We start from the raw sequence: 25299 nt of genomic DNA on the forward strand, positions 1-25299 counted from the left end.
CGCCGCGCTCCGCCGTCTGCGCGGGCGGGGGAGGAGGCGTGTCCCCACCCGCCGCCGCGCCGCCTCCCGCCCGCCCGTCCCCCGCCCGGCAGCCGGCACCGGCGGAGCGGAGCGGAGCGGCGGGCGCGGAGCTCCCCGGCCGCGCCATGCCCGCGGCCGCGCCCCCGCCCCGGCGGGGCCCCGCGGCCGCTCCCTCCCGCCGGCGCTGAGGCCGCGGCCGCACCTGCGAGCGGCGTCGCCGAGGGGACGCGCGGCCTCCGCCGCGCCCCGTCCCCTGCGCGGCCCCCGGCGCGCCTCTCCCGCCGCCCCTCGCCGCCTCCCCGCCCGCCCCGTCGCCGAGCGGGAGCCGCCAGCGCTGCGAGCGGAGCCGGAGCCCTGCCGCCCTGCCCTGCGCCGCCCGCCCTTCCCCTCCGCCGTCCCGCCCAAGCCATGAACTTTGGCCGCGGCCCCGCGGTGGTGTTGAACGTCGGGGGCACCCGGTACTCCTTCTCCCGGGAGGTGCTGAAGGATTTCCCGCTGCGGCGGGTGAGCCGCCTGCACGGCTGCCTCTCGGAGCAGGACGTGCTGGAGGTGTGCGACGACTACGACCGGGAGCGGAACGAGTACTTCTTCGACCGGCACTCGGAGGCCTTCGGCTTCATCATGCTGTACGTGCGGCACGGCCACCTGCGCTTCGTGCCGCACATGTGCGAGCTCTCCTTCTACAACGAGATGATCTACTGGGGGCTGGAGGGCTCCCACCTCGACTACTGCTGCCAGCGCCGCCTCGACGACCGCATGTCCGAGACGTGCACCTACTACGCGGCGGAGGAGCCGCCGGGGGAGGCGGGCGGCGGCCCCCAGGGCAAGGGCCGGCGGCCCCCAGGAGCCGAGGGCGGGAAGTGGCTGGAGAGGATGAGGAGGACTTTCGAGGAGCCCACGTCTTCCCTGGCCGCCCAGGTCCTGGCCACCGTCTCCATCCTCTTCGTCATCGTGTCCATGGTGGTGCTGTGCGCCAGCACCCTGCCCGAGTGGCGGGCGCCGGAGAACCGCAGCGTGGAGGAGCAGAGCAGGTACACAGCAGAGTCAGTCAGGGAGCCCTCAGGGTAGGAGGATCCTTTATTTTCCCGCTGTCCGGTCCCCGTGTGTCCCGTCCAGTGTGTCCTGCCCCTCGTCCTGACGGTCCCCAGCCGACGGCGGAGATGGCCCGGGCGCCACAAAACCCCGGCTCAGAACTGGGGAGCCGGGGGGGGGCGGGCGCTGCCCCGGAGCTGCGGCTCCCGCCGGTCGCTGCCCGGTGGCTCCGCGGGCCCGGCCGGGGGGGGGGGGGGGGTCTGGCAGCGGAGCGGGTGCCGTCGGAGTACAGCTCCCCTGATCGGTAAGGGTGCCTCCGCCTGTGCGGGGCCTGGGAGCTCTCATTCCCCCCCTTGTAGGAGCCGCGGGACTCCGTACCCGCTTGGAAAAGTTCATGCACTCGGGAAATCATATCAGGCCTCAGGATTGGGGGGGGAAAGGGAAGAAAAACCCCGAAAGAACACAACTCTCTTCTCTTTTCCGTTGGGGAAAGCACAACGCTGTATGTGCGATGCGTGTATTCGTACAGGTCCTTCTGCTGGAGCAGATCCAGCGCCTGTTACCGTTCTGCTCTTGTAAAATCTTGTATGCGGGAACAGCCTTGCCCCGGTTCCTCTCTCCGTCTCAGATCCTCTGCGTGGGGAACACAGGAGAGGATCAAACTGCGCATTAAGCTCTTGCAAATGCATCACGTAAGCACCCCAGTGTATGAATGTAACAGATGTTTACATTTCCTTTAGCTAAAACATGTGTCAGCACGTTGCAAAACAGTTGCAGAAACCAGGGCATGGGGTATAAGGCTCCATCCCGAGCCTTACTACTAAGTACAAACCCTTTTTCATCTTCTTTGTGACCTCAGCTTAGGGTTACATCGATGCAACTCTGCTGACTTAAGTATCCTTGCTTGCTCTCTCTCTCTTCTGTTCCCTGGAGAACAGAATCAAGACCACTCTGACAGGATTTCTCCCATAAATTGAGACTGACATAGAAAGAAAGAAGTACACGTTTCTTGTATTTGCTGGCTTCTCCCTCCAGAAAGGGACAGACAGGGTATTCAACGATACAACAGACAAATTCAACAAAAAGTTTTCAGCCTCTGCTCCGCTAACAGCGCCCTACAGTGAAATCGCAGCCTTGTCATTATGAAATCATCATCTTTTACCACAGAGTTAAGTGGAATGTGATATATTATATCATAGTAGCCAAATTAATTCCTTGGAAAGTATTTTCATAGTTTCCATTAGCTTAATGGAAAACTGCACCTGTATTTCTGGTTGTAGCTGAGCCAAAGGAGTAATTGTATGAACAAAAAGAAGGCAGGTACAGATTGAGAAGCTGTTGATTCCTGCTTAGATTCGGATACATCAAAAGTTGCTCTTGCAGGTTCTTCCAGTTAAAAAGCCTTCCTTAAGCTTTGCAAGGTTATTTCAAAGGGTGGATGCTCTGGGTGATCTTTTTGTAAGGCAGCAAATTGCTTAGATACCCTCCACAGAAAGGGGAAAATAGATGCAACACCACCATAGCATTAACAACATTGGCTGTATCTTTATTCACATCTTCATGGTGTGGGAGTCAACAATTTTTCTCTTACTGAAAGAGTTCAACTTGCAGAGAAGCAAGGCATATGACGTGTAATTTTTCTTTTATAGTGCCTTTGTCTTCAAGAACATGTGTGTATTATAGACACACATAATTCTACTCTTCTGAACGATTTCATGTCGTATACCGAGTGTTTGAAGGATAATGTCCTACATACTTGGTAAGGTACAGTGCAGCCAAGCACTTCACCAGGGCAGCGAAGGCTGCTTTTAAAACCAGAAGGACCACTATCGATGGTAGGATGAGTTTCTTCAGTACCACTTGTAGTACTCCATGGAATTACAACAAAAAAGAGAGATCACTGTAAAAGTTGCAGCTGACCAGTTTCTAACCATCTTCTTGCAAAAGCATGTAAACACCGATACAGGCTGGCTCATTTCACGTGTGAATTCACCCGTGTGCTCTCCCTGCACGGGAACTGATAGCAATTTAATGGTGAACACATGGAGAACAGATACCAGGACGTTCCTTTCTGTCCACAGCCAGTTGAGGTGGCCTTGTTCTCTCACGGGAGCCGCTCCTTTCTTTGTTGTACGTGCTGCATCATGACTGAAAAGCCTGTTTTATCTGGAAAAAAAAAGGTGTGAGCTACAGTTGCTTTTAAATGAGTGATCCAGTAAAGTCACAACCACTGACACTTGCCATAGGATTTGACCTAAGGTGCCCAGTTGTCGCCTGACTTTATTTCCCTTTATTTGTTTATATTGTCTTTTGTTTGTAGTTATTTCATTTTCAGATGAGTTGGGTTTTCAAAAACTAAGTAGCTAAGTGGCATATTTGAAAGTTTGACCAGACAAATCACACAGGAGCATCTGGGATTGCGTACTCGAGCAATACTGTCTGTCTTAGGTGAGACGGCTTTTAAGAATCTGGCCACTAGTTTCTGATGCATTTAAAAATTTGAAGCCAAATTCCATCTTTTGTTCACTAACCAAGGTTACTCACTGGAATAAAGAAATTCTAACTAACATGATAATACAATAATTTAATCTTCTTTGTAAAGAGAAATTGTGACATTAATGCTGTGTACAAGTGAGTTTCGACTCACAGCGCACTGTAATTACTAGTATGAAGACTTCACATTATTCTAAAAACATTTTGAGAAGTTTCAGAAATAAAAATTGAATAGGCTTCTCTGGAAGTCCTTAGACTGTAGACTTTGGATGTAACCGACTATTCAGATCAGCACAAGCCACAGCTTGGAAGAGGTGAGAACTACCTCATGAAATTCAGCGACTTTGATTATTTTTGGTCTCTCACATGCTTACTAATAAACCCCCCTGTCCTTCCCTCAGTGTTATGCTACAGTTCAGAAAGGTGCCACATGGATAATTTCTGTGGCTGAACTGTGGTAACCGTCCCCAGAACCGCTCTGGGCAGCTGTAGTGGACACAGCTCTAGCGGTGCGTCTCCAGCTTACCTGGACATCATCTCTAGAAGTGGGGGGGTTGCTAATTCTGCAATTTACAAAATCAGCCTCTTTAATGAGTTTTTTTTTAGTGAGGGTTCCTGTGGCTGCCAGCCAATACCAGGTGTGTTTATTTTTCTTGTATGAACACCTTTTCACCAGAAGAGTGACTGAGTGCACCAAACTCTTCTCAGAAACCATTAGGTTGTTACAGCTTTTCGTGGTGACCACACTCTCAAAGGGTGAACAGCCTACGGCTGTTTCTGATCCTTTGGAGTAACCCCCTTTAGAGAGCAACAGAGAACTCCACGAGTAAGCTGCCTTAGGGGGAGCGGGATGGGGAATCCGGCCTCTGAATTTGACAGATCTTACAGACACTGACAGTCTAATTCTCTGATTTGCAGAGGGATAGCCTTCACCAGGTCCGTTCTCAGGATGAATTATTACATTTCTTGCCTTTCAAGATTTTTGCTCTCTTCCCTGCCTTGGCACGTTTCACTTACCAGAGCTGAAGATTTGCATCAGATATGCAGAGTTTAGGAGCAGGCAGCAGGGACACCTGTCTCCCCTTCTGTTGCTTCTGGCAATTTCAAGTCATCTTTGCTCTCCTCTGAACTGTGCCAGCAGATGCATACTGTGAGTCTCTGATCAGGGACCCGTCCATAAACTGATCGTAAGCATAATCTTCTGGGGAGAGCTTCTCAAGCCTGTAATAGGAACTCATTTGAAGCTGCTTGACTTACTGCCAGCACAGTTCTAGCTACCTGCCTGTAACATATTTTTCGAACACTAAATACAAGTAGCTTGTTAGCACAAGGGAGAGACTGCTGCCCCTTTTCCACTTACTAATCATGATTAAATTTGTATTGAAAGAATCACTGGGTCATCAAGCCTATATGATTGCTGTGTTCTGTAGCAAAAGCAAATAAACACAGTGACTTCTCCAAACAGCATCCCTCAACAGATGCCAGTGGGCTTTTTTTCATCTCTGCAAAACATCAGCTTAAAAACTTGCATTTGAATTTTAGACACACAAAAATAATTATTCCTTTATGGTGGTGGCATTTGAGAACACCCAAATGCTCATGTCCAACATCTGTTAAAAAAAAATAAGAACAACTTTCCTGGGTAAGCTCTAACCTGAACACCACATTTTTGCCATGTTAAAACAGTAGATTGAAGGTAAAAAAGGGAACTACAGACCTAAGTTAAAAACATGGATGTGGATACTTCTAATGAATTTATGAGCTTTTTGAAAAATAGAGATAACACAAAGAACAGACATGTATCACTGCCTGGCCACAGGAGAACCTTAACGAACTCACCAGGGCTAGGTTCCACTTGTGTTCAAAGTATATGGAAAAAATGCGGAGGACCCCAGGGCTTGAGATGTTCGTATCCAGGTGTCCTCCGAGAGCTGTGAAACACATTTGCGCCTTCCCTGGGGAGCGCTGGGTCATTACAGCCTCCCACATAAGTCACAGGAGTTTAATGCATCGAGACATGTTACTGCTACCAAAGCAGGGACAGAATGGAAAAAGGGCAGCAAGGTTTTTAATGCAGGGAAACTAGCTGTTCTGTGGCCCTTACTCTACAGTTTGTAGTGAGACGGAAACCCTGTTGATTTCAAAAGGATTGAAAAAAAAAGGCATTTGCTGAAATGACTAGGAGTCTTCCTGAGCAGGAATTTGATCATTCTGGCTACTGCTTGGACGTTTTTCAGGTTTAATGCGCTTTACATGGAAATAGGCTTTAGCAACAATTCAACAAATCAGTGCTGCCAGACTTTAATCTTAAATCTGTCATATACTGTCTTTAATCATATCATCTGTTTTCCTCATGTGTCCCGTTGATGTGTATGTTTTATTTACAAGCTTAATAGATAATAGTGCCACTAACGAGTATTTTGGCTAGATGTCAACCAACTCACCAGGGGATATTGAATGTATACAAATTGGCACGCTGGAGCAAGGAATAATGCTAAGTTGAAATATGCTAAGACATTCACAATGTGATTTTTTATTAATAACAAACTAGTCTTTTTAGTAATTTAAAAAATAATTTCTGAAGTGATTTAACTCATACATAAAATAGCTTATTCTGAAAGGAAGTTATCAGATGGAACAGAAAATTGAACAGCGATGGGATTACAGTAGACACCAGGCTCACAAAGGCTTGATTTTCCATTTGTGGACAAAAGACTCATTAGAGCAATCTTGAAAGCCTGTTAAGTACCAAGAGGCTTAATATTTTAGGAGAAAAACCCTTTTTCATGTGCTTAGGTGTGGGACAATGAACAGTAAGTTTGAGCAGAACTAACCTGTAACTGAGTAAAAATTAGGATTTAGTATTTGCTCTGATTATTCATAAATTTTGTGGGGAATCTTCAAGGAAACACTTAATGAGTTTGTTTTTTCTTTAATTTCTCCTCTCCTTTTTGAATACCAGCTATTCTAATACTGACCTGATGAGGGAAAAAAAACCCAACCAAAAACTGTGATGGCTGTTTATAAGATAGTTATTACGTTTTACCAAATAAAGCTCATTATTTAATTATATAGTTATAGATTTTAATACAGAATTAATCCAGGAATAGGCAATAAAAGGCAGTCTGTCCCATGAATATGCAGCAATTAAGAATTACAGAAGGTAAAATAACTTTAGTCTTCCAAGTGCATGCATTTTATTTGGCTTAACTTCATACTCTTGAGGACTAACTGTTAAATTTGCTTTCCTTATTAGATGTTATTTATCCATTAACAAGGTTAGCCATAAAGATAAGTCACTACAAGGAGAGGGAGAGAGAGACTTGATCTGAAAGTGGAAACGTAGTATGTAGCACTCCAGAATTCCAAACAGGCCAGAGGTTTCTAGTTCCTCTCACCAAAGCACACACTTTTACATGATTCACCAGGACTGCCAAAATCCATCTACACAGGCAAAAAGAAGTAACAAGAGAGGAAAAATAAAAAATGTTTCACTGGTGGCTGAGAAGTAAGGAGAGGAAAGAAAAAAAAATGGGACGCCCTTCTTCATTATCTTCTCCCTAGCCAGGCTGCGTATAATTGATAAGAAAGAAGGGTAGATGTAAAATGGACAAACGGAAGTGCAGTATACAATGGAGTGGCAGTAATGCATCTCCCACTGTCTTGATCTTGCTTTGTCATTTTTGCATCAGTGATGTTCCTTAGCTCTCTTCAAGTCCATTCTACAATAAAAGGCTTCTTCAGCACTTCCTACTGAAGTAGAAGTGATTTATACTATCTCTTGTGGTAGGAACTGCTGGAGTAAAGCAACGGATCAATCACATTTCATGGATTTTTGCTTGCACAACTATTCCCCAAAGCTAGACCGGGCCACTGAATCAATGTTGATTCATAAAGACAACTTCTACCGAATCACAACAGTCGGGACCTAACTTCCTTAAGGCTCGACTCAGAGATAATAACATGCCTAATTTGTGACAGAATGGAGGAATCACATTTCCAATATTATCAGGGCATCAGGAGGAAATACTGAGTAAAAAAGCTTTAAATTGTATAATTACAAATTGCTTTTTCATTTAAAGGCTCCATGTCATAGGATACAGGCAGCACTACCAGACAAATCTCATAAAATGTAATGAAATCGAGTCTGTTGGAATTACTGAATATTCCTGGCTGAAACTTCCTATCCAGATACAATTTTTCTTTCAGTCGTTACATCAGATCTCAACCAGCCAACATATAAGTACATTCAGACTTCATCAGTGTGTCCATTACCATGATGTTGCTGTTTGACTGATTTTACTAGGGAAAGTCTTAGGTATTTCCTCATCATGTGTAAAAGGAATTTAAGAGAACTTACCCATTAACATTTTTTTCTTAATCTTTTTCAACATAAAGGAACGATAATCCACATTCATAGAATAACTTCTATATATTCTGTACATGACTTTTGTTTAGAAGACATTATGAGCTGAGCATTTTTTAAAATAAATGAAAACTGTATCTGAGGTAGTTATCACTCACTGTCATTATTAAAAGAAGCACTAGTATTTTCAAAAGCTTAATTTTTAAGAGAACACATAATTCTCAAGAGCAGGCTATTTTTGAAATTCACAGGTCTTTCCATTACCAGGTGTTAACATGAACAAGTGTTTTATAAGCCCTTTATGAAGAAAGGCCACTTGCTTACAAAACTTTCGTTGTTATTCATGAAGCAAGAAAAACAAGGTCTGATTTAATGTGAATAACGATTTCATTAAGTAATTAATTTATGTTTATTTAAATTTGCTGTGGCTGGAATTACAATGTACCTTACGACTTTATATCAACTGACCGTTACTGTTTTCTCCATTTTTTAGCATAAAACTAAAGTGAATGAATGAATGAAATGAAATTAATAAGAAATAAACAAAACTTTAGTGTATGAAACTTCTATACAGCAGTTACAGAAGAATATTGTGTAACAGACCTTTGTCTTAATAATAACAGTAGATTTCAGAACTGGTAAAAAATGGTGCAGATGTGTTAGGGAAGCAAAATTTTACATTTGAAATGACAGTAGGATTATTACTTGCAAATCATTATGTTTCTACAGACACTGCCTTGTTAGGATCTCTGCAGCAGCAGCAGAACTCTGGTTGTATGTAGTATTGTCAAATCCCCAGTCTCGTATCAGTTTGGTTTCAGACCTTTTGGTATGAGAAGGCATTGGTGATTGGCTTTTTCTTTGCTCAAACTGTTGGTGAAAAAAGATAAATAAAGGAAGAAGGGAAAGATTAGATCCCATTCCCTCCAGTATTAAGCAAGTGAGCACAGTCTGAATTCTTAAGAAGAGGGTTATTTTCATATAGGAGACATAAGACTACATGCTCAACAGTTACTAAATAATCTTAGAGCAACATTTTCATCTTCTGTTTCTACCTTCCACTGGTTTCAAGTTGAGATATTTTGAAGTGTCATTCACTGCACTGCGACTTGAAAATACTTAAGAACATACTGAAATCACCTTCCAGGATTTCTTTTCTTAAGTATATTATTTGTATTTGGCAAGAAGATGATCTTCCCTGTTGCTTTGGTGGCCTTGATGTTTTTGCTGCAAAACAGTTTAGGTGGAGTTACATGTAAAACAGAATAAAAAGTTCAGTAATGCAGAGTATAGTGGTAAATTGGGGGACACAAGCTTATTACTTTGTGTACCCAATGATGAAAAATAAAATACCATCTGTATTTAGTGGCAATACCTATAAAGTTCTGAATATAGTTCCAGGTAAGCTCCTCTTTGGAATGCAAATCAGACAGACTGGTTTAGGTTGGTTCCTGAAGAGCCAATCTACATGGATTATGCAGTGCAAAAGCTGATTTCTGCCTGCTCCATCTTCATTTCCATTTTAGTTTAGCAATCTGGTTCTATACATTGCTGTTCATAACCAGCCAGTTCACTGATCCACAGTCCTTGGCATTCGCAAGTGGATCAGGCCTCACAGATTTAAAACAAACAAAAAACCGAACAAAATCCCCCAAAGCCCAAGCAACCAAAAAAAAAAAAAAAAAAGGTGTTCTAGGTAATGTTACACATTGGCATTGGTAGCATACCATTTCCTGTAGGGTTCTAGTTTTTGTAGGCTTGTTTGCCCAGTATTAGGACCAGCAGCAATCTATAACTCAAAGAAAATGATCAGCAAGTGAGTTCTTAGCAATGATCAGTTTAAACTCCTCACTAGATCCTCAGGTTAATTGCTGAAATCTGGTGCTACATGCATAGGAGAAGAATAGCGTGGTTTTCTGTTTGTCGTTTGTGAAGGTCTGACTGTCAATTTGGTAATGTCTGTGAACAATCCAAACATCTACTAAAGCTTTTCCACAGAACGTAAATACTGTATTTGTTTCTTTTGACAGGATAATTGAAGCTATCTGCATAGGCTGGTTCACTGCAGAGTGCATTGTGAGGTTCATCGTCTCCAAAAACAAGTGTGAGTTTGTCAGAAGACCTCTCAACATCATTGATTTACTGGCAATTACTCCTTACTACATCTCTGTTCTAATGACAGTTTTCACAGGTGAAAATTCACAGCTTCAGAGGGCTGGAGTCACCTTGAGGGTCTTAAGAATGATGAGGATTTTTTGGGTGATTAAACTGGCTCGTCATTTCATTGGCCTTCAAACACTTGGTCTGACTCTGAAGCGTTGTTACAGAGAGATGGTGATGCTACTTGTCTTTGTCTGTGTTGCTATGGCAATTTTCAGTGCACTTTCCCAGCTTCTTGAAAATGGGCTGGACTTGGGAACAAAGAATAAGGATTATGCCAGCATTCCTGCTGCTTGTTGGTGGGTGATCATCTCGATGACCACGGTTGGTTATGGTGACATGTGTCCCATCACTGTACCAGGAAGGATTCTTGGAGGAATTTGTGTGGTTAGTGGCATCGTTTTATTAGCCTTGCCGATCACTTTCATTTATCACAGCTTTGTGCAATGTTACCATGAGCTCAAGTTCCGATCCGCTAGGTACAGTAGAAGCCTCTCTGCTGAATTCTTAAATTGACCAAACTTGCATTCTGGTGTAGTCACTTGCTAAGCTTTGTCTTAGAAGAGAACGGTGGAAGGTCCCTTCGCGTGTCCTCCTTGACTGGATGGTCCTATGGAACGACATTCTCGCCAGCCTGGAGAAAGCCCATCACCATTCAGGCAGGAAGGATGGCCATCTGCCTTGGGCACCTTGCAGGGAGAGGGAGTGACTTTTCAAATTTGAGAGAACAAAATTAACAAAAGAGGATTCAGAAGTCCTCAACCAGACCAGTTTGGTCTTCAGTTTGCTTTTCCACACAAAAGCAGAACAAAAAGTGAGCTTAACACTGAGATCTGTCATTCCTGTAATTAGATCCTATACCATTCTAAGCAACGTGTAGCAGAAGTTTTTCAAAGGTTTCAATATCTAAATGCTCCATAGAGGCATTGATAATTTCTTGCCTGAAGTATCTCCACTTTATTCACATTTCAGATGACCAAATTAGGTACTGAAGGAGAATCGCTGCTACTTTTGAGCTTCACAAGAGTAGAGCTGGTTCTGTAACTCAGGAAAGATGAAGAATATAGGTCTGTAGGGCAAAAAATCATAAGGCCTCATTCTGATCTTTGATGAAGCACACAAATCTTCCGTAAAACCAGTGAACTCAGTGGCATTGCTCTGAATTTGAAAATTCAAAAAAGCTTCAAGAAGTGCACCTCTGAATGTTGCAGCAAAGACTTCCTTAGCCACAATTAATTTCTTCTCTGAAACCAAATCATAAGCAAGTGTTGTACTTTATAAAGATCAGCATAAAAAAATCAAGCATTGCTAAAAATACTTTCTGGTAGCTTAGTGGGGGAGCTATTCAAATTTTATGTACATTCAGCTCAACTCCATACACCTGAAGTTACATACTCATAAGCACAGATGCCCCCTCCTCCATTTAATTAACCACGTATGTCATAGTGAAAGTTCTCCAAGACAAATTATAAGATTCTATCACTTGAAACAGTCTGGAGAAAGCACTAGAAAACAAGAGTAGCTGCTCCCTCTCAGATGAGACTCTTCATCATCTTTAAATTCTGCAATCCTTACTTGAAGGATAGACTTTAATGGAAGTTCTAAAAACAACTGTAAAAAGCCCAGAGCATACCAAAGAAAGTAAAATATGGAAGTGTGAGTTGCACTTGGCAAAATGGTATATTCTCCAATGTAACTAGAAAATTAAAATGAATCAAGTTAGGTTCTGAAATATTGTTCACTACATTTCTTGTGTAGTACTGCTTAATAGCATTGTTCAGTATAATTCTGAAAGGCTGCTACATAGAAATTTGCATTTAGATACTAAAACACATTAAGGTACAGCTTTACAAATTTGGGTACCAATAAACATCAACAGGGAGCTTTCTTATTAACATGGAAGTTCAGAGTTATCAGCATAGATGAATTTGGTGTGCTTGCCTGAAAATACCGCATTTACTATTACTGTGCTGTAGAAGCATCTTTTATATACATATTTGTTAAAAGCTTTAGAAGTAAAACAAGTGCCACCTAGAAAACACATCTCTGGAATTGCTCACTGGAATAAAAGTACCACTTTGGTCAGCAACCAGTACATTGAATACCCTAAGACCTGAAAAATTCCTTAGCATTTTAGGTGGTCTTAGTCTTAAGTAGTCTTAAAGAATTAACATCGCAAACACAATTTTTCTGAAGACCTGAAGAGAATTTTAGTTGCTTTCTCAGACAAGCTTGACTTCTCCTTCAGTAGTTTTTCAAGACTACATTATTAAGTATTGTTCCAGCCATACCTCTGTTTCTTGCCACTGATGTGTTCTGGTGTTCAGAAGGTTGGCTCTGTAGTTCCCTGTACTACGACATTTATACCTTTTGTATCAGAATCACGTTGTTCAGAAACCGGCTCCAGCATTCCACAGAGAGGTGAATATGAGATAAGCAAAAATTTTTTCTTAGGTGAGAATCACATCTGATGTTAGTTAGGCAAGTCATGACTTCAGAGACACATAGATGTTTTACACCAGCGGAGATGCTGGCTCTGTATTCCTGCATGTGTACCTATATATATCCTGCATATATTATATATTATAGTCAGTCAAAATGGGATTTTTTTCTCCTCACAAAAAATTTCTTCCTTGACAAAACTGAAATTTCAGACTTTAATCTAAACACAGCTGTTGAAGAAAATGACATTTTCATCTTCTAATGAAAAGTTTACTTTGACAGTATCAAAACCATTTTCAAGGAGAAAATCGCTATTTAGCCCGACAGATTTTCCTATGCTATTTTAAATGGTTGGGAAAAATACTGTTTTTCATACAACTCCTTAAAACTTACTTTGTCTTTTGTCCATGTATTGTATTTAACCAAACCAGTACTCTGAGATAAACCCTCCTCCCACAAGACGCCCAAACCATCATCACAGTGACAATAGTTTGAAATCCATACAGAGTGTGAATATACTTTAAAGTATCTTGATTTCAAGACAAAATAAAATGCATTTCATCACTACCTGTAAATCTAATCTTTAGGTGCCCGTACAAAGGAAAATACATAAATTAATGCACATAATAACTTGTGAATACCAATTTGCACCATGAATCATTTTGTATAAGCAACTAAGGACAGGAAGTTTTCAAAGACCCAGGGTATTTGTGGTATAGAAACAAAATCTTTGATCCTTTATAAAGTGTTTTTCAGCTAAAGAATCCTTTCCCAGTGTAAAAAGATTACCTAATGAAAATAATCATATAAAGGAATAAGTGCTTTTTTTTTTTTTTAACAGCTTATGCTCACTTTTTATATGGCAAAATCTGGACAGAAGGACCTAATGTATTTTTTTATTTTTAATTAGAGTTGTAATAAAATATTATTTTGAAACTTCTCTCTATATAAGCCCACTAAGGAGAGACACTGGGGTGATTTTTTTTTCTTTTTTACTGTTGTATGGGTATCAGTGTGTAGACTTTAGTTTCCTTAGAAACCAAGTTAAGTAACGTGATCTCAACAGTAGCCTTAAACCAGAATTTTACAGTAAATAAATAGGGTTCTGGACTTCTAGTAATATATATCATCTTACTTTCAATGGACCAGTGTTTTTTTAGTGAAACTTTAAAAAAAATGAATTATATGTGTAATCAAAAATAAGCAGACTTTTAAACAGATGAAACTGTTCTACTAAAAGTTTACTTGAGACCATGTTTTATGCAGACATGGGGTGCAGCATTCTAGTTTGAAATACCGCATTTCAAAGCCAAGTGAAGACAAAGCTGGCTCATTTCTAATCATTGCCAGTTTGAACCCTATACAATAAAATACTTCGTGGGCAGTACCTCTTTCAATATCTGAAACATTCACAGTTGGAACAGATTAGATGAAATACAAATATAATAAAGCTGGGGATAAATGAAGACAGCTTATATAATTGTGATCCAGCCTTTCTGTTCATCTAAAACTAAAACCAAACCAATGAGTTTTTAACTGCCATTGTATGTTTTGATGACAACAAAGGTTAATCATACATTATATGGTGTATAATCATATAATAATCCTTAGGACTGACCTGTTGGCAACTATACATTGGCTGCAATCCTTCAAGGTACTGCGTGCCACTTAAAAGCATTTGATCATTAATGAGATCACTGGAATGGAAAGCTGTCTAGGGTACATTTTCCTTTTACAGTTCTACATGAAGCACCATCCCAAAAATCATAAAGAATGAAGGATTATCATTTCCCTTGATGCAAGACTTAGAAACGATATTGTCTTGATGAATACACACCAAAACAAACAAACAACATAGATTAATTTGATTGACTGATGATTTTAAACAGTTTTATCAGCATAGGGATCAGCCATTTAAGTATGTGGTATTCATTCTTACTGTACAATGGCTTATGCTGGTGCACATAGCAGCAAGTTTGAGGAAGATTAAAAATCCTGTTAATGTAAGATTTGTTTCCTGATACCCATGCATTTGAAGGAAAAGGTCCTGGGGTTTCATATCGTGCATGCAGTTTGTGCCTGTAAAGGAATCGGTCTTCAGCATTTGTGGCGTTCAAGCCTGACATTTCCAAAATAAAACTGAAGTCTTTATGGGTTCAAAACACTTGTCTCTTCCACTCTGGGTAACAACTACAAAAATCTTACCAGATCTGAACGTCTGCCAGGAAGCGGTCACCAGCCAGCTAAATTCAGCAGCCAAACCAGCCAGTTTCCTGGGAACCAGCACAACGAACAAGGTCTGTTGTGCTCTGAATTTTCTCCCACCTAAGAGGTTCAGGATAAAACTACTGATGAAAGTTTGATCATTTGAAGTACCTTGAAAATTTTAGAATTATCCTTTCAGATGACCTTCTAAGGAGACATTTGCTGGAACATTAAATAAGCTACGCATAGCAAAAAAGATTATATGGCTTTATAAAAAAAATTCACTATGATTTTAAGAAAAAAGATTGACTCTCATTTTCTGTTATTTGTTTGTAAAAGCAAACGTGCAGGCCAGTATACGTGATGCTAGTTAAACTTGCTACGTAAAACAGATCCCCGTTTAAAATAGGTAGACTTAGTGAGAAAGGTCTTCCAGCTTTGCTACAGCTGTAACAGTTTTCACTAGCTGGAGAGCTGCCCCAGCCCACATGGAAGAAACAACAAAACTCTGGTTTCATAGTGAAAAACTAATATGATGTATAGCCTGTGAAGTGCAACACAGGGGAGTGTCTTTTGCAGATGACAGGATAGGATAAGCATCAAGAAGGCTGCACAGTGAGCAACCAGGACTGACAATCTGCTTGAGAAGAAATTTAAAAGAGCCGCAGAAGTAGGAGAATATAAATCTTTGGTTAGATTAATAAAATGTGAATGTTTGCAACTACACATTTTAGACTCCTTTATTCTTTACAAATGCAAAGGATTATAATTTTATAGAACATTAATTTTATATATTGTTTGCTTATCTGTAAAGAAAAATGTATACCATAATTTGAAAAGGTAATAAATGTGTTTTTTTGATGTGAATACAGAATTAGATGCATAAAACAACGTAATAAAATTTGCTTGTCTTGTTGCTATATTTCATGAACTAGTGGTCAAAACACAAATGTTTATAAAATGTGTTATTTTTAACAAATTAATTCTGTGGCTATTCATATTGGTATTGTACCTCAGCAAAAACTTTTTTCCTTTAACAATGTTTGGCTACTGAGAAGTCTGCCATTTAGAACCTAGGAGTTTCACTCAATAGAAGATTTGAATATTTGATCCAGAAGTTAGTCTGAGGCAAAAAATCAAGTTAAACCTACACAGAGTTATTCTTCAGCAACTGAATATCTATTACAACTATGGACAACTGTCAGAACAGAATGAAAAAGCCAAGTAACACATACAGTATTCCTCAGGGATTATTTATAGGAACAAATCTGGAAAAATGGATTAAATTTAGCTTCAAGTTTGCTGAAATGTATTTGTATTAAAAAAAACCCCACCATCAACATGCTGTTCATTCTGGAATTTCAAAACAACCAGAAGTTTCACCAGTGCAATGTTTGCACTATTGTTTACAGATCTGAGACACTCTGGTGATTCTTTAAATGCAGCCATTTGAAAAGTACTTCAAAAAATAATCACAACTAATGTTCTTTTACCAAAAAAGTTTGAATATTTTAAGAGATCACTGAATTATGAACTATTCTGGCACTAGCCTACTGTATTATTATGAAAATTAATTACTTTTTGTTTAGAACTCATGAGCGTTTTTACTTATTTATTAGTTTTAAAAGTTTTACAAAAAATCAGTCAGTGAAGAAATGAAGCAGCTGTCCACACGTTCATATATTTTAGAAGTGTTTAGTGTTTTTCTGGAAGAACTTCTAAAATATTCTGGAAGCAGAAGGGTTTTTTAATGTTTCAACACTTACTATTTTACAGGTATTCTCAGCACTTGCACCTCCTAGCAATCTGAGATGCAGCTGTAAATACACAGAACCCCCCAAATACGATCGATTCTTGCTGTGTTGGAGAAGATTTTATATACTTGTTTGCCATAAGAATTTTAAAAAGAAAACAGTAAAGAGGTTCATGAAAATCTAGGATATCCAGGAGTTTAAAATTTGTATTCTTTCCCTTGTACCTCAGAAATCCTCCACTTCCGTTTTTATATTTCTTTTTGCTGCTCTTTTACCAATATTGAAGTAGCACCTAGGAACTACAGTGAGGACCAGGCTTCTGTTGTACTAAGTGCTTTACAGCCACAGAACAAAATTACAACGCTGCTCCCAAAAAACACATAATCCAAGACTGAAACACAAATCAAAAGCTGTACACAGGCAACAGTGCAAGCATACAACATGGCATTTCTCTGTAGCACGAATGTATCTTATCTATTGAGTCTGATATAATTTTAAGTATTAAGTGTTCAAATACAACTTTTTTTACTCTTCAGTTTAGAGAGGCTCATAGAGAATGCAGCACTTAGAAGATAGTCTTTTCTACATTGCTAAAGGCTTTGTTAGCTGTACTGGCTGCGCCAAGACAGCACTGCCTCTAACCATGACTTTTGTTGTTAGGGTTTAATATTTGAACTTGATGTCATTTGATGGGATGCTATGAATGAGTAAAATTGGGGCCATTTATTAGAATAGCATCTTGAATCCTTGATGCTATATAAGGATGCTATTATACAGATGCCATATAAAAGAGAAAAACAATCCCAGGAGTGTATTCACTAAATATAGTCATGCGGAAGGTCACTGAGAAGGAAAGCATCAGTAACAAAATTACTCCAATTAAAAAAAAAAAATCTAAAAGTGTGGATTCCTGCCAGAGATCCTTGCTTATTGCCTTCAAATTTATATGGATTTCTTGAGTATCCCTGCCTTTGGGTGCAGTGTCCTTAGGCTGTATCTGTTGGGTCCTTTGATACAAACCAAGACCATAGGTCACAGCAGCTTTTTGGTCTCCATTGACTCACGAGGCTTAAAAAACTGGTATGTCTGGAGAGAAAAATCTTCTTCAAGGGAGTCAGGCAACCACCAGTGAATAAAAGCTAGCTAAGATGAATTTTGCTTTGGTTTAGAAAACTTACTTGTTAGCTGGATTATAGAAGACAAAGTCTTGGATGTAAATTCCAGGTTACCCTCAACACAAGACCAGGGACCATGAAGCTCATCTGCTTCACTCTTTATAACAGACTTGATCTTCAACATCTCTGTCTTGTTTTCTCAGACCTTTATCTTTCTTCTTTCACCTGATCCTCACTAAGGAGCATTAACGTTAAACATTAGCATCCAGGGACTGAGGCTGCTGTTACCTTTGCCTTCTCTTCATACAAGCTGTCCCATTCACATTTGAAATACTGTTCAACTCCAGATTAGATAACTGAGAAGAAATATCCATACATTTCTCTGTCTCACTGTAGGATAAGAAGCTCTCTCCTCCCCCACAACAAATGTCATGTATAATGGGAAGAAACAGTCATGCAAAGCAAAGTTTTTACAAAGCCACACAGAACAGCCTAAATCATCCACATCCCACCCTTCACCTACAGTTTAGTCTTACGGCACCTTGTGTCCCTCAGCCCATTCAAATCCACTCACAACTGTGCAGTAAAGTTCACCTCTCTGCCGTTGGCCACCTACTCCTGCCAACAGGGGTAGACCTGACAGCTGAATTGCCAATGGGATGTTGGAGTTACAGATTGGTACCTGTTTACTTTTTGGTTGATTACTCTCAATTGCTCTTTCTACCAAGAAACTGTAAAGCAAACTGGCCAGGCTTGGACAATGCCTTTCCACTGGCTGGTCCGCTTCCACCAGCATATAATAGAGTCATGCTAGAAGCAACTAACAGCCTCAGACACTGGTAGGCTTTCACTCTAGTATTAAAGATCCCAGTTTAAGATCCATAAGAGGAATTACTACTTTTACATTCCCTGCTTTGGGGATTTATCCCTACTTAAGAGTCCAGGATTGTCATGTACACTGAAAGAAGATTGCAGAGAGCAGGTGGAAGACTAATGAAAAAAGGAAATGGGGCAGAGGGACAGGGACAGGTTAAAAATACTAAACACAACAATGCAAAAGACACTGAGTCAGTAACTAAGTCCTTTCTAAGTGACTCACCAAAAACTAAGAACATGCAATGCAGATAACTCTCAGACACTAAACACAACAGGACTTTGCTGTGCTTTTCAGCCCTGCTCCCCATCACTGCTGCTGTCCTGCCGTTACCCTCCCTGAAGACACATCTCCGCTTTCTCCCTTTGCCAGACTTTTTTCACCCAACTCCTTTTCTCTTTGTTTTTTACACTTTTCCTAGCTGCCTCATTTTATTTCTGCCACTAGCTACACTGGGAGGCTTCTGTGCTGGCACCAAATATTTCTGAAATTGCAGTGCCAGCCCACTGTCTACCATCTCATCCTGCCCATTCTTTTCTGTCCTACTGTCAGTTCTGTAGGTACATGCTTATATGAATTGAGCATCCTGCTCCTTGAGGAACTGTGCTAAAAAGCAGTTCCCCAGTCCACTCGTAAGTGCAACCCAACTGCTACCTACCTACTTTGCTAAAGCTTTCACCCATTTCTTTGTGTTACACACTGTGACAATAACTTGCATTGCCAACATTTATGATTTACTGTTTCCCTCTAAATGTTTTCTGAATGTGTCTGCTCGCAAACGCAGTCTTTCAGATCAGGAGAATAAAAGAGCATCTGGCACCAGCTCATCCCATTCAGCAGTTGCTTCCCTTTCTGTTGAGCGCTAATGACTACCAAAAAGCATAAGGCATCCACAGTAAGAGGATCCAGGGACTGCAGGCTACCACTCAAAATACACACAAGAGCAAACAGAGGGCTTTGACTTAAAACCTCCCCAAAAGTCGCATCATTTCCTTTCAGATAGGACCACTGGAAACTTCCATGAAAATGTATCATCTCAGCACGGAGGGTCTCTAACCTAGCCTCTGATCATGAGAGCTGGTACACTAAATACAGGCTTTTGCCACTTACACAGGCTAAAGTTGTGGTCAACACGTCAGCCAACTCCTCGCGCTCTAAGGCTCATGATAACATATGCAGCAAATGCAAATATTCAGCTGTATAACTTGGGCTCCCAAGCCACATCTTTATCCATGTTCTCCTACTATTTTAAAGCAGGATATACTACAAACAATACTTTTACTACTTTGCTTTTAAAAAGACTATGAAACAAAAGCTCAGCTAAAGCACCATAAATTGTCTTGGAGACTAGAACAATAAGATAAGCACTACAATACTTGATTAGGCATTTTCCCTGCTCAAAGGAGAGAGAGAGATCTCCTGAATCAAAGGACGTTTAGCTTGGATGTTACAGTTCAGAGTGAAAATTGGGTAAGTCCATTGCAGAAGCCTGCAGTTATTTACCAGTAGTCTTAAAGAATTCATAAACTCTCTACTAGGTCTTTTATTTCCTCCTCATCTATCAAATGTGCAAATCATGTTTTACAGTTTCTTTTTTTTTTGTAACCGGCTTTAAGGCAGTTTTTTAAGCTTTAACGCTGCAAGCACCCAAAAAGGAACAAAAGGGAATACACAGAGGTATTGTTCCAAAGTTCAAGTTGGTTTCTGCGTGAATAAAAATCAGCTCTTAGATTACATTGAAAATATATGGGACCTTAAGTAAAATCTATTTAATAGCATTTGGAGAATGTTTCCCTTGTCTCTACCCATAAAACTTTCCTGTAAGGAAAGCGTGTAGATCTCGCTCCTAATTCATTTATCCCTGAAGCACTACAAATATGATGCTATAATTCAATAACCAAGCGAAAGCAAAGAAAGAACTTGGAGTAATTTGGTTCACATTATTTTAGTGTAATCTCTACACTGTACAGCAAGTGTTTAGCCAGTGCTAAGAAGCTTGAGTTTGTAGGTTCAAATTATATTAATCTGGTACCATCTGTCTGGTGGCAACTGGATCTCAGACAAGCAATTTAATGGGGCTAAAGCGGTGCCTCCAGCAATTCTGAGGATGCACAGAAGCAAGTTTCCATTCTGCCTTTGAACACTGAGCAACAAATTGTGTAGCCTAAAGCAGATGGGGAATCCTTCAGGAAACCATAATCACATCAGCTCCACGCTGCAAAATCTAAAAAGAGAACAATATTGGGGAGGGGAAACAATCAAGAGTACACAAAATAAAAAGCAAGTAAAATCATGGTGCCCAATCTCTTTTTCCACACATCCTCACCATCCCTTTTCAGTTCCCTCAGACTGCAGAATAGGATACAGCACCCTTAAATGAACATGCCTGCACCACCAATGGTACTGCAAGCTCTGATACTCCCTGGGAAAACAGAATTCAGATTTTACCACTAAAAAAGCCCAAGCTCCTGTATATCGAGCCAAATCAAACTCTCCATTAGCAACTGGCATCACAGAACCTACGCAAGACAAGGGAGCCAGATACAGTTCAGCAAAATATACTGTGAAAAATCTTGAGGAGGGAGGATGTTGTCACAAGACACAAAATCAGATGTTAAGTATGGTCAGCAACTGAATCACACTGCTTCCATCCACGTGCACACACCTGCACGCACATAGGTCATCTCTTGCTTGGGAGAAAGCTGTAAATAGAAATGCAAAGCGCACTATGAAGAGCCCTAATCTAACTATAAGCTCTGTAAGGCTGCATATGCTCTGCCAAAGGAACGTTCCTGCACAATGCAGAGGCAGATGTTGCAGGCAGCATTTACTTGGAGGGCTCCCTATTTCTGCAACTATCCAACCCTTTAATGCGTGCAAGGACTTGGCTCAGGAACAATTCCTTTCAGCTTTCCATGCTGTTAGTCTACTCACTCCAGCACACGTCAGTCCTCTGCTCTGCAGAGCTGCTACTAAGCTTCCCTCTTGCCCTCAGTCCGGACTTTGTCAGTGTTCTCCCACACTGCTACCTAATCTTCTGAACTTCTTTCTCCTGTGCAGGGAAACACTGTGATAAGGAGGTAGATAGTTCTTTAGTTCTTTCATCTGCTTGTGCTCCCAGTTTTACAGTGTCCTTATTCTGATGGCAGTAAGAAAGCACATATAGGTATGCAACAGCTGACAGAGTATTTTACAAGGAAAAAAAATCATTCATAATGTGGCAACACAGAAGGGAAATGCATCAAAAAACCTGAAAGACATCCTGAAACAGATCTGAGTTACACTACCATATGAAGAGACTAAACCATAATAGTTACATGCTTACAGAATGTCAGTGAGACCACAGGATGCTGCAGGAAAAATAATTAGGAGACTGTCAGTCCTAAAGGTATCACAGGGTAATGGTTCCTGCTGCTGGCAGAGTACAATCCTCAAAATAAATGTAGTCAAAACTATGCATTATTTTCAATGCAGGAAACGCTGATCTCGTGGCAGCAATCTATTTTTATAATGTTACCTCTGATGTGCTAAATGATTCATAAAACAAGAATATTTTCTATGAGAAACATTTCTCTAGTAACCAGACAGTTGACATTAGTATTACTAGATGTAAGTATGGCTTCTTTTTTTTTTTTTTTTTTTTGTTTGTAAATTAGTCAAATAGAAATCCCTTAGCATACAGCCTGTTGACAAATTATCTGGGCAAAGCTGGACCTTCTGTCTGAGTATGGTGATAGTTCAGCCAACTCTGAATAGCTTTATCCCATGGAAGTACTTGGAAGGAGGGCTTAGAGGCAGTAGCTGTGACTGGGATTCCAGGCAGGCATTGGGATCTAGAAAATCCATCCTTACATCTCATCTTCCACAATTTACCAGGTTGTGCCTACTGTAGGAAGCAACGGAGACAGCTGATGCTGAGGACCTGACACCCACACCACATGCACATTTCAGGAGGTGGTCACTTCAGACTAGTTCTAGTCTGGTCCTATTGTCTGAATGCACGTTAGCAACGGGAGCACATTAGGTGCGTTTCTTAAGTGCACGTTACAGTCAACCAGGAAGTCCAGCTTCATCCAGAAAGATCTCCCATCTGTGAGCTCCAAGCCTGCTCAGTGATACAAACCAAAGCACAGGTATAATTTGGAGGTTCACTTCAAAAGCTTATTTCTGATTAAAAGCTTCCTAGTTGAGTACATCTGGAGGAAATCTCTCTTTTTGCTCCTTATATTTCAGTTTGTCCTCTGTAACATACTGGAGATCTCTTGTTTTCAACCTTTGTGCATCCACAGAACTGCAGACATTTCACTGGAGTTGCAGATCCAGACTTTTCTTGAACTACATCTTGGCTGAGTGGCCATGGCGCACTGCCTGGTCCTGCTTTCCTATTCACTCAGTCTAGAGACTCAGCCAAAGGCTGCAGTAGTTTCCTTCCCATGGAAACCTGCCTCCAGGAGCAAACTGGGAGATGACTGGCTTTGTATCCTAGACACATCCTTAGCTAAAACACAGCCAAAAGATTTTACAAGACATGTTTAGTGGTCTCACAAGGATGCTTAGATATAAAGTACTGCTACTTGATGGCACGACCTTAAGAATTATTAGCAAACAGTGATCCTCTGGTGGAAGAATTGCTGTTACTCATGTTTCTTTGTCCTGAACAGCACGGGTTCAATGCACTCTTATCAAACAGGATTGCCTCAGCATGTACCTATAGGTCACCTAGCACTATGTTGAGGGCAGAGCTCTAACGAACAATTTATATCTTATTCAGGAAATTACAAGCCAGAAGTTGCCAACTTCTGAAATTTATTACCTATGATAGTTGTTACAAAAACTCACCATGTGTAACAAGGCTTTCATCTATTCATTTTCCTTACATCCTGAGGCGTGAGAGAGAAGTCGTAAAACATGATCACGTGCTGAAACATGAATAAACTGACAAATTTTTAAACCCAAGCTCATGAGTGTTGAACCACTGGTGTTAACAATCCTGCATGTTCATTTATCATTGCCTTCTCAAAGGAACTATTAGAGTAGATACAGGGCAGTGTCACTGTTGGGAAAGGGTAAATTAAGCTGAAATTTAAAGGGTAAATTAAGCTCAAACATAGATGTATAGAAGATGAATAATATGAAATGTGATGGATAATAACTAAAATTAAGTAACAGTGACTAACAAGTGGGCACTGGACCAAGAAAGCAAAAGACTTAGGTATTCAAGTTAAGCCACCTGGCATAAATTGCCCCATCCACTTCCAAGACAATTGTATTTTAGTTGTTAACACTGAGAAACATGAGTGCATGGGATCTCTGCTCAGCACATCCCAATACCCTACTATCTATCTGCTTCATACTATACAAATGTACAGAACATTTCCTCTAACACATGTGGAGAGGAGCATTTTTTGTCCATAAATCTTGCCTTATTCAGGGAAGTTTGTTACAACACTGCACTAAGGATGTGGTTGTCTCTGGACTCCAGTCTATGGAGTTGCATATGAAAAAGATGACAAGAAATGAAATACAAGGACAATGCATCATCCTCCCAGTACCTACAATATATCTGAGAAAAACAAACTTTTGCTGTGGACTGTTTACTGTTTGAGAGAGAAACACTTACAGCCTAGGGAGGGAGAAGGAAGAGATGAAGGAAGACTTTGGCAGCAGTGTGAAAACAAAACCTTGCAGGTACATTTTACCTCTCCATGTCCAGAGATACTGCTCACTTTATGCGGGAACCCATTTCACTATACCTGTATAATGTTTAAAGGAAAAGTCGAGGAAGAATAAAGTACTGCCACACTGAGATTTCCCTTCTGGTTGTAAAGCAAAAAACAAGTCACAGCAGAAAGCACGTAGGCAGAAACTTTGAGCTATGGTTGTCCCTATTCACATCAACCGCAAGAGGCAAAGCATCCAACCTTCCAGTACAGCATTTCAAAAGTGGGAAGTGTTATAAGCCATAAAGATAGGGCCTGGGGATTTCAACATTACTTTCTCAAAAGTAGAACAAATAGGGCTTTTGGGTAATTATTATTTTACTGACAGCCAACACTGATGTCTCAATCAGATGAAAAATTTACCTTCGCTTCTGCAATTCTGAAAATAAAGGTGATAAAAAAGCAAAGACAACAAAGCTGAAAAGTAGAGAAAGCGATATTTACTGTAGGTTTCTATAATGCTTTTCACATCTGGAGTCTGGAGGATAACAGGATACTTCCTTACTAACCTGGAATAAATCATTGCTTTCACAATTTCCATTCTGCCTTTGTAAAGGTAACACGTAACTGCAGATAAACAGTCTATAAAAAGCATAACTTATTGCCCCAGAAGCATTATTCAATGATCAGACTTTACAATAATTGTATCATCAAGTTTTCAATTCCTTAATTTACTTTTTCAGACAAATTCTGCCCGAGAACCTGGAAAGAATACTATACATGTGTAACAAGATGTAGATACCTCTTTAAAAAGATTCCTAATCCTCATCGCAATACAGTCAACACAATGCCCTTACTGCCAAAATTGCTATTGTTATTAAGTAACTATTGTTATCAAGTGTTTCACATGTAGAAGCTGTATGTCAAGATGAAGATGTGCCCATGAAACAGAAGTGAAATATGGAATTATTTCTGAATTCATAAAGAAGATATAAATGGCTGCCTCTTTAATCCCATTTCCCTCAGAAAAAAAGCAAGAATTTCATTACGAGAAAGATACATAGCAAAAACTTTGGTTAAATTATATTAATATTGTAACTGTATGAACAGTTTTAAAATTAAAAACTATTTGTATTACTTTTCAGTATTGTTAAGCCTATGAAAGAGAAATCTCTTA

The 25299-nt window shown here is 40.5% G+C and overlaps 1 protein-coding gene across 3 annotated transcripts; it reads left to right on the plus strand.

The window, feature by feature from the left end:
• Nucleotides 1–302: 302 nt before the first annotated feature.
• Nucleotides 303–15592, plus strand: KCNG3 (potassium voltage-gated channel modifier subfamily G member 3). Of its 3 annotated transcripts, XM_075412902.1 has the most exons (3): nucleotides 346–1085; nucleotides 9943–10016; nucleotides 10095–15592. In XM_075412902.1, the coding sequence occupies exons 1-3, from the start codon at nucleotides 430–432 to the stop codon at nucleotides 10586–10588; spliced, it is 1224 nt and encodes a 407-aa protein (XP_075269017.1). In that variant the 5' UTR covers nucleotides 346–429; the 3' UTR covers nucleotides 10589–15592. The 3 variants fall into 3 exon arrangements, with proteins under 3 accessions (XP_075269018.1, XP_075269017.1, XP_075269016.1); XM_075412903.1 differs by having other exon boundaries at nucleotides 303–1085; nucleotides 9943–15592; XM_075412901.1 differs by having other exon boundaries at nucleotides 346–1052; nucleotides 9943–15592.
• Nucleotides 15593–25299: the final 9707 nt, after the last annotated feature.

Source organism: Opisthocomus hoazin, chromosome 2, assembly GCF_030867145.1.
Source record: "Opisthocomus hoazin isolate bOpiHoa1 chromosome 2, bOpiHoa1.hap1, whole genome shotgun sequence".
NCBI classification, from domain to species: domain Eukaryota; kingdom Metazoa; phylum Chordata; class Aves; order Opisthocomiformes; family Opisthocomidae; genus Opisthocomus; species Opisthocomus hoazin.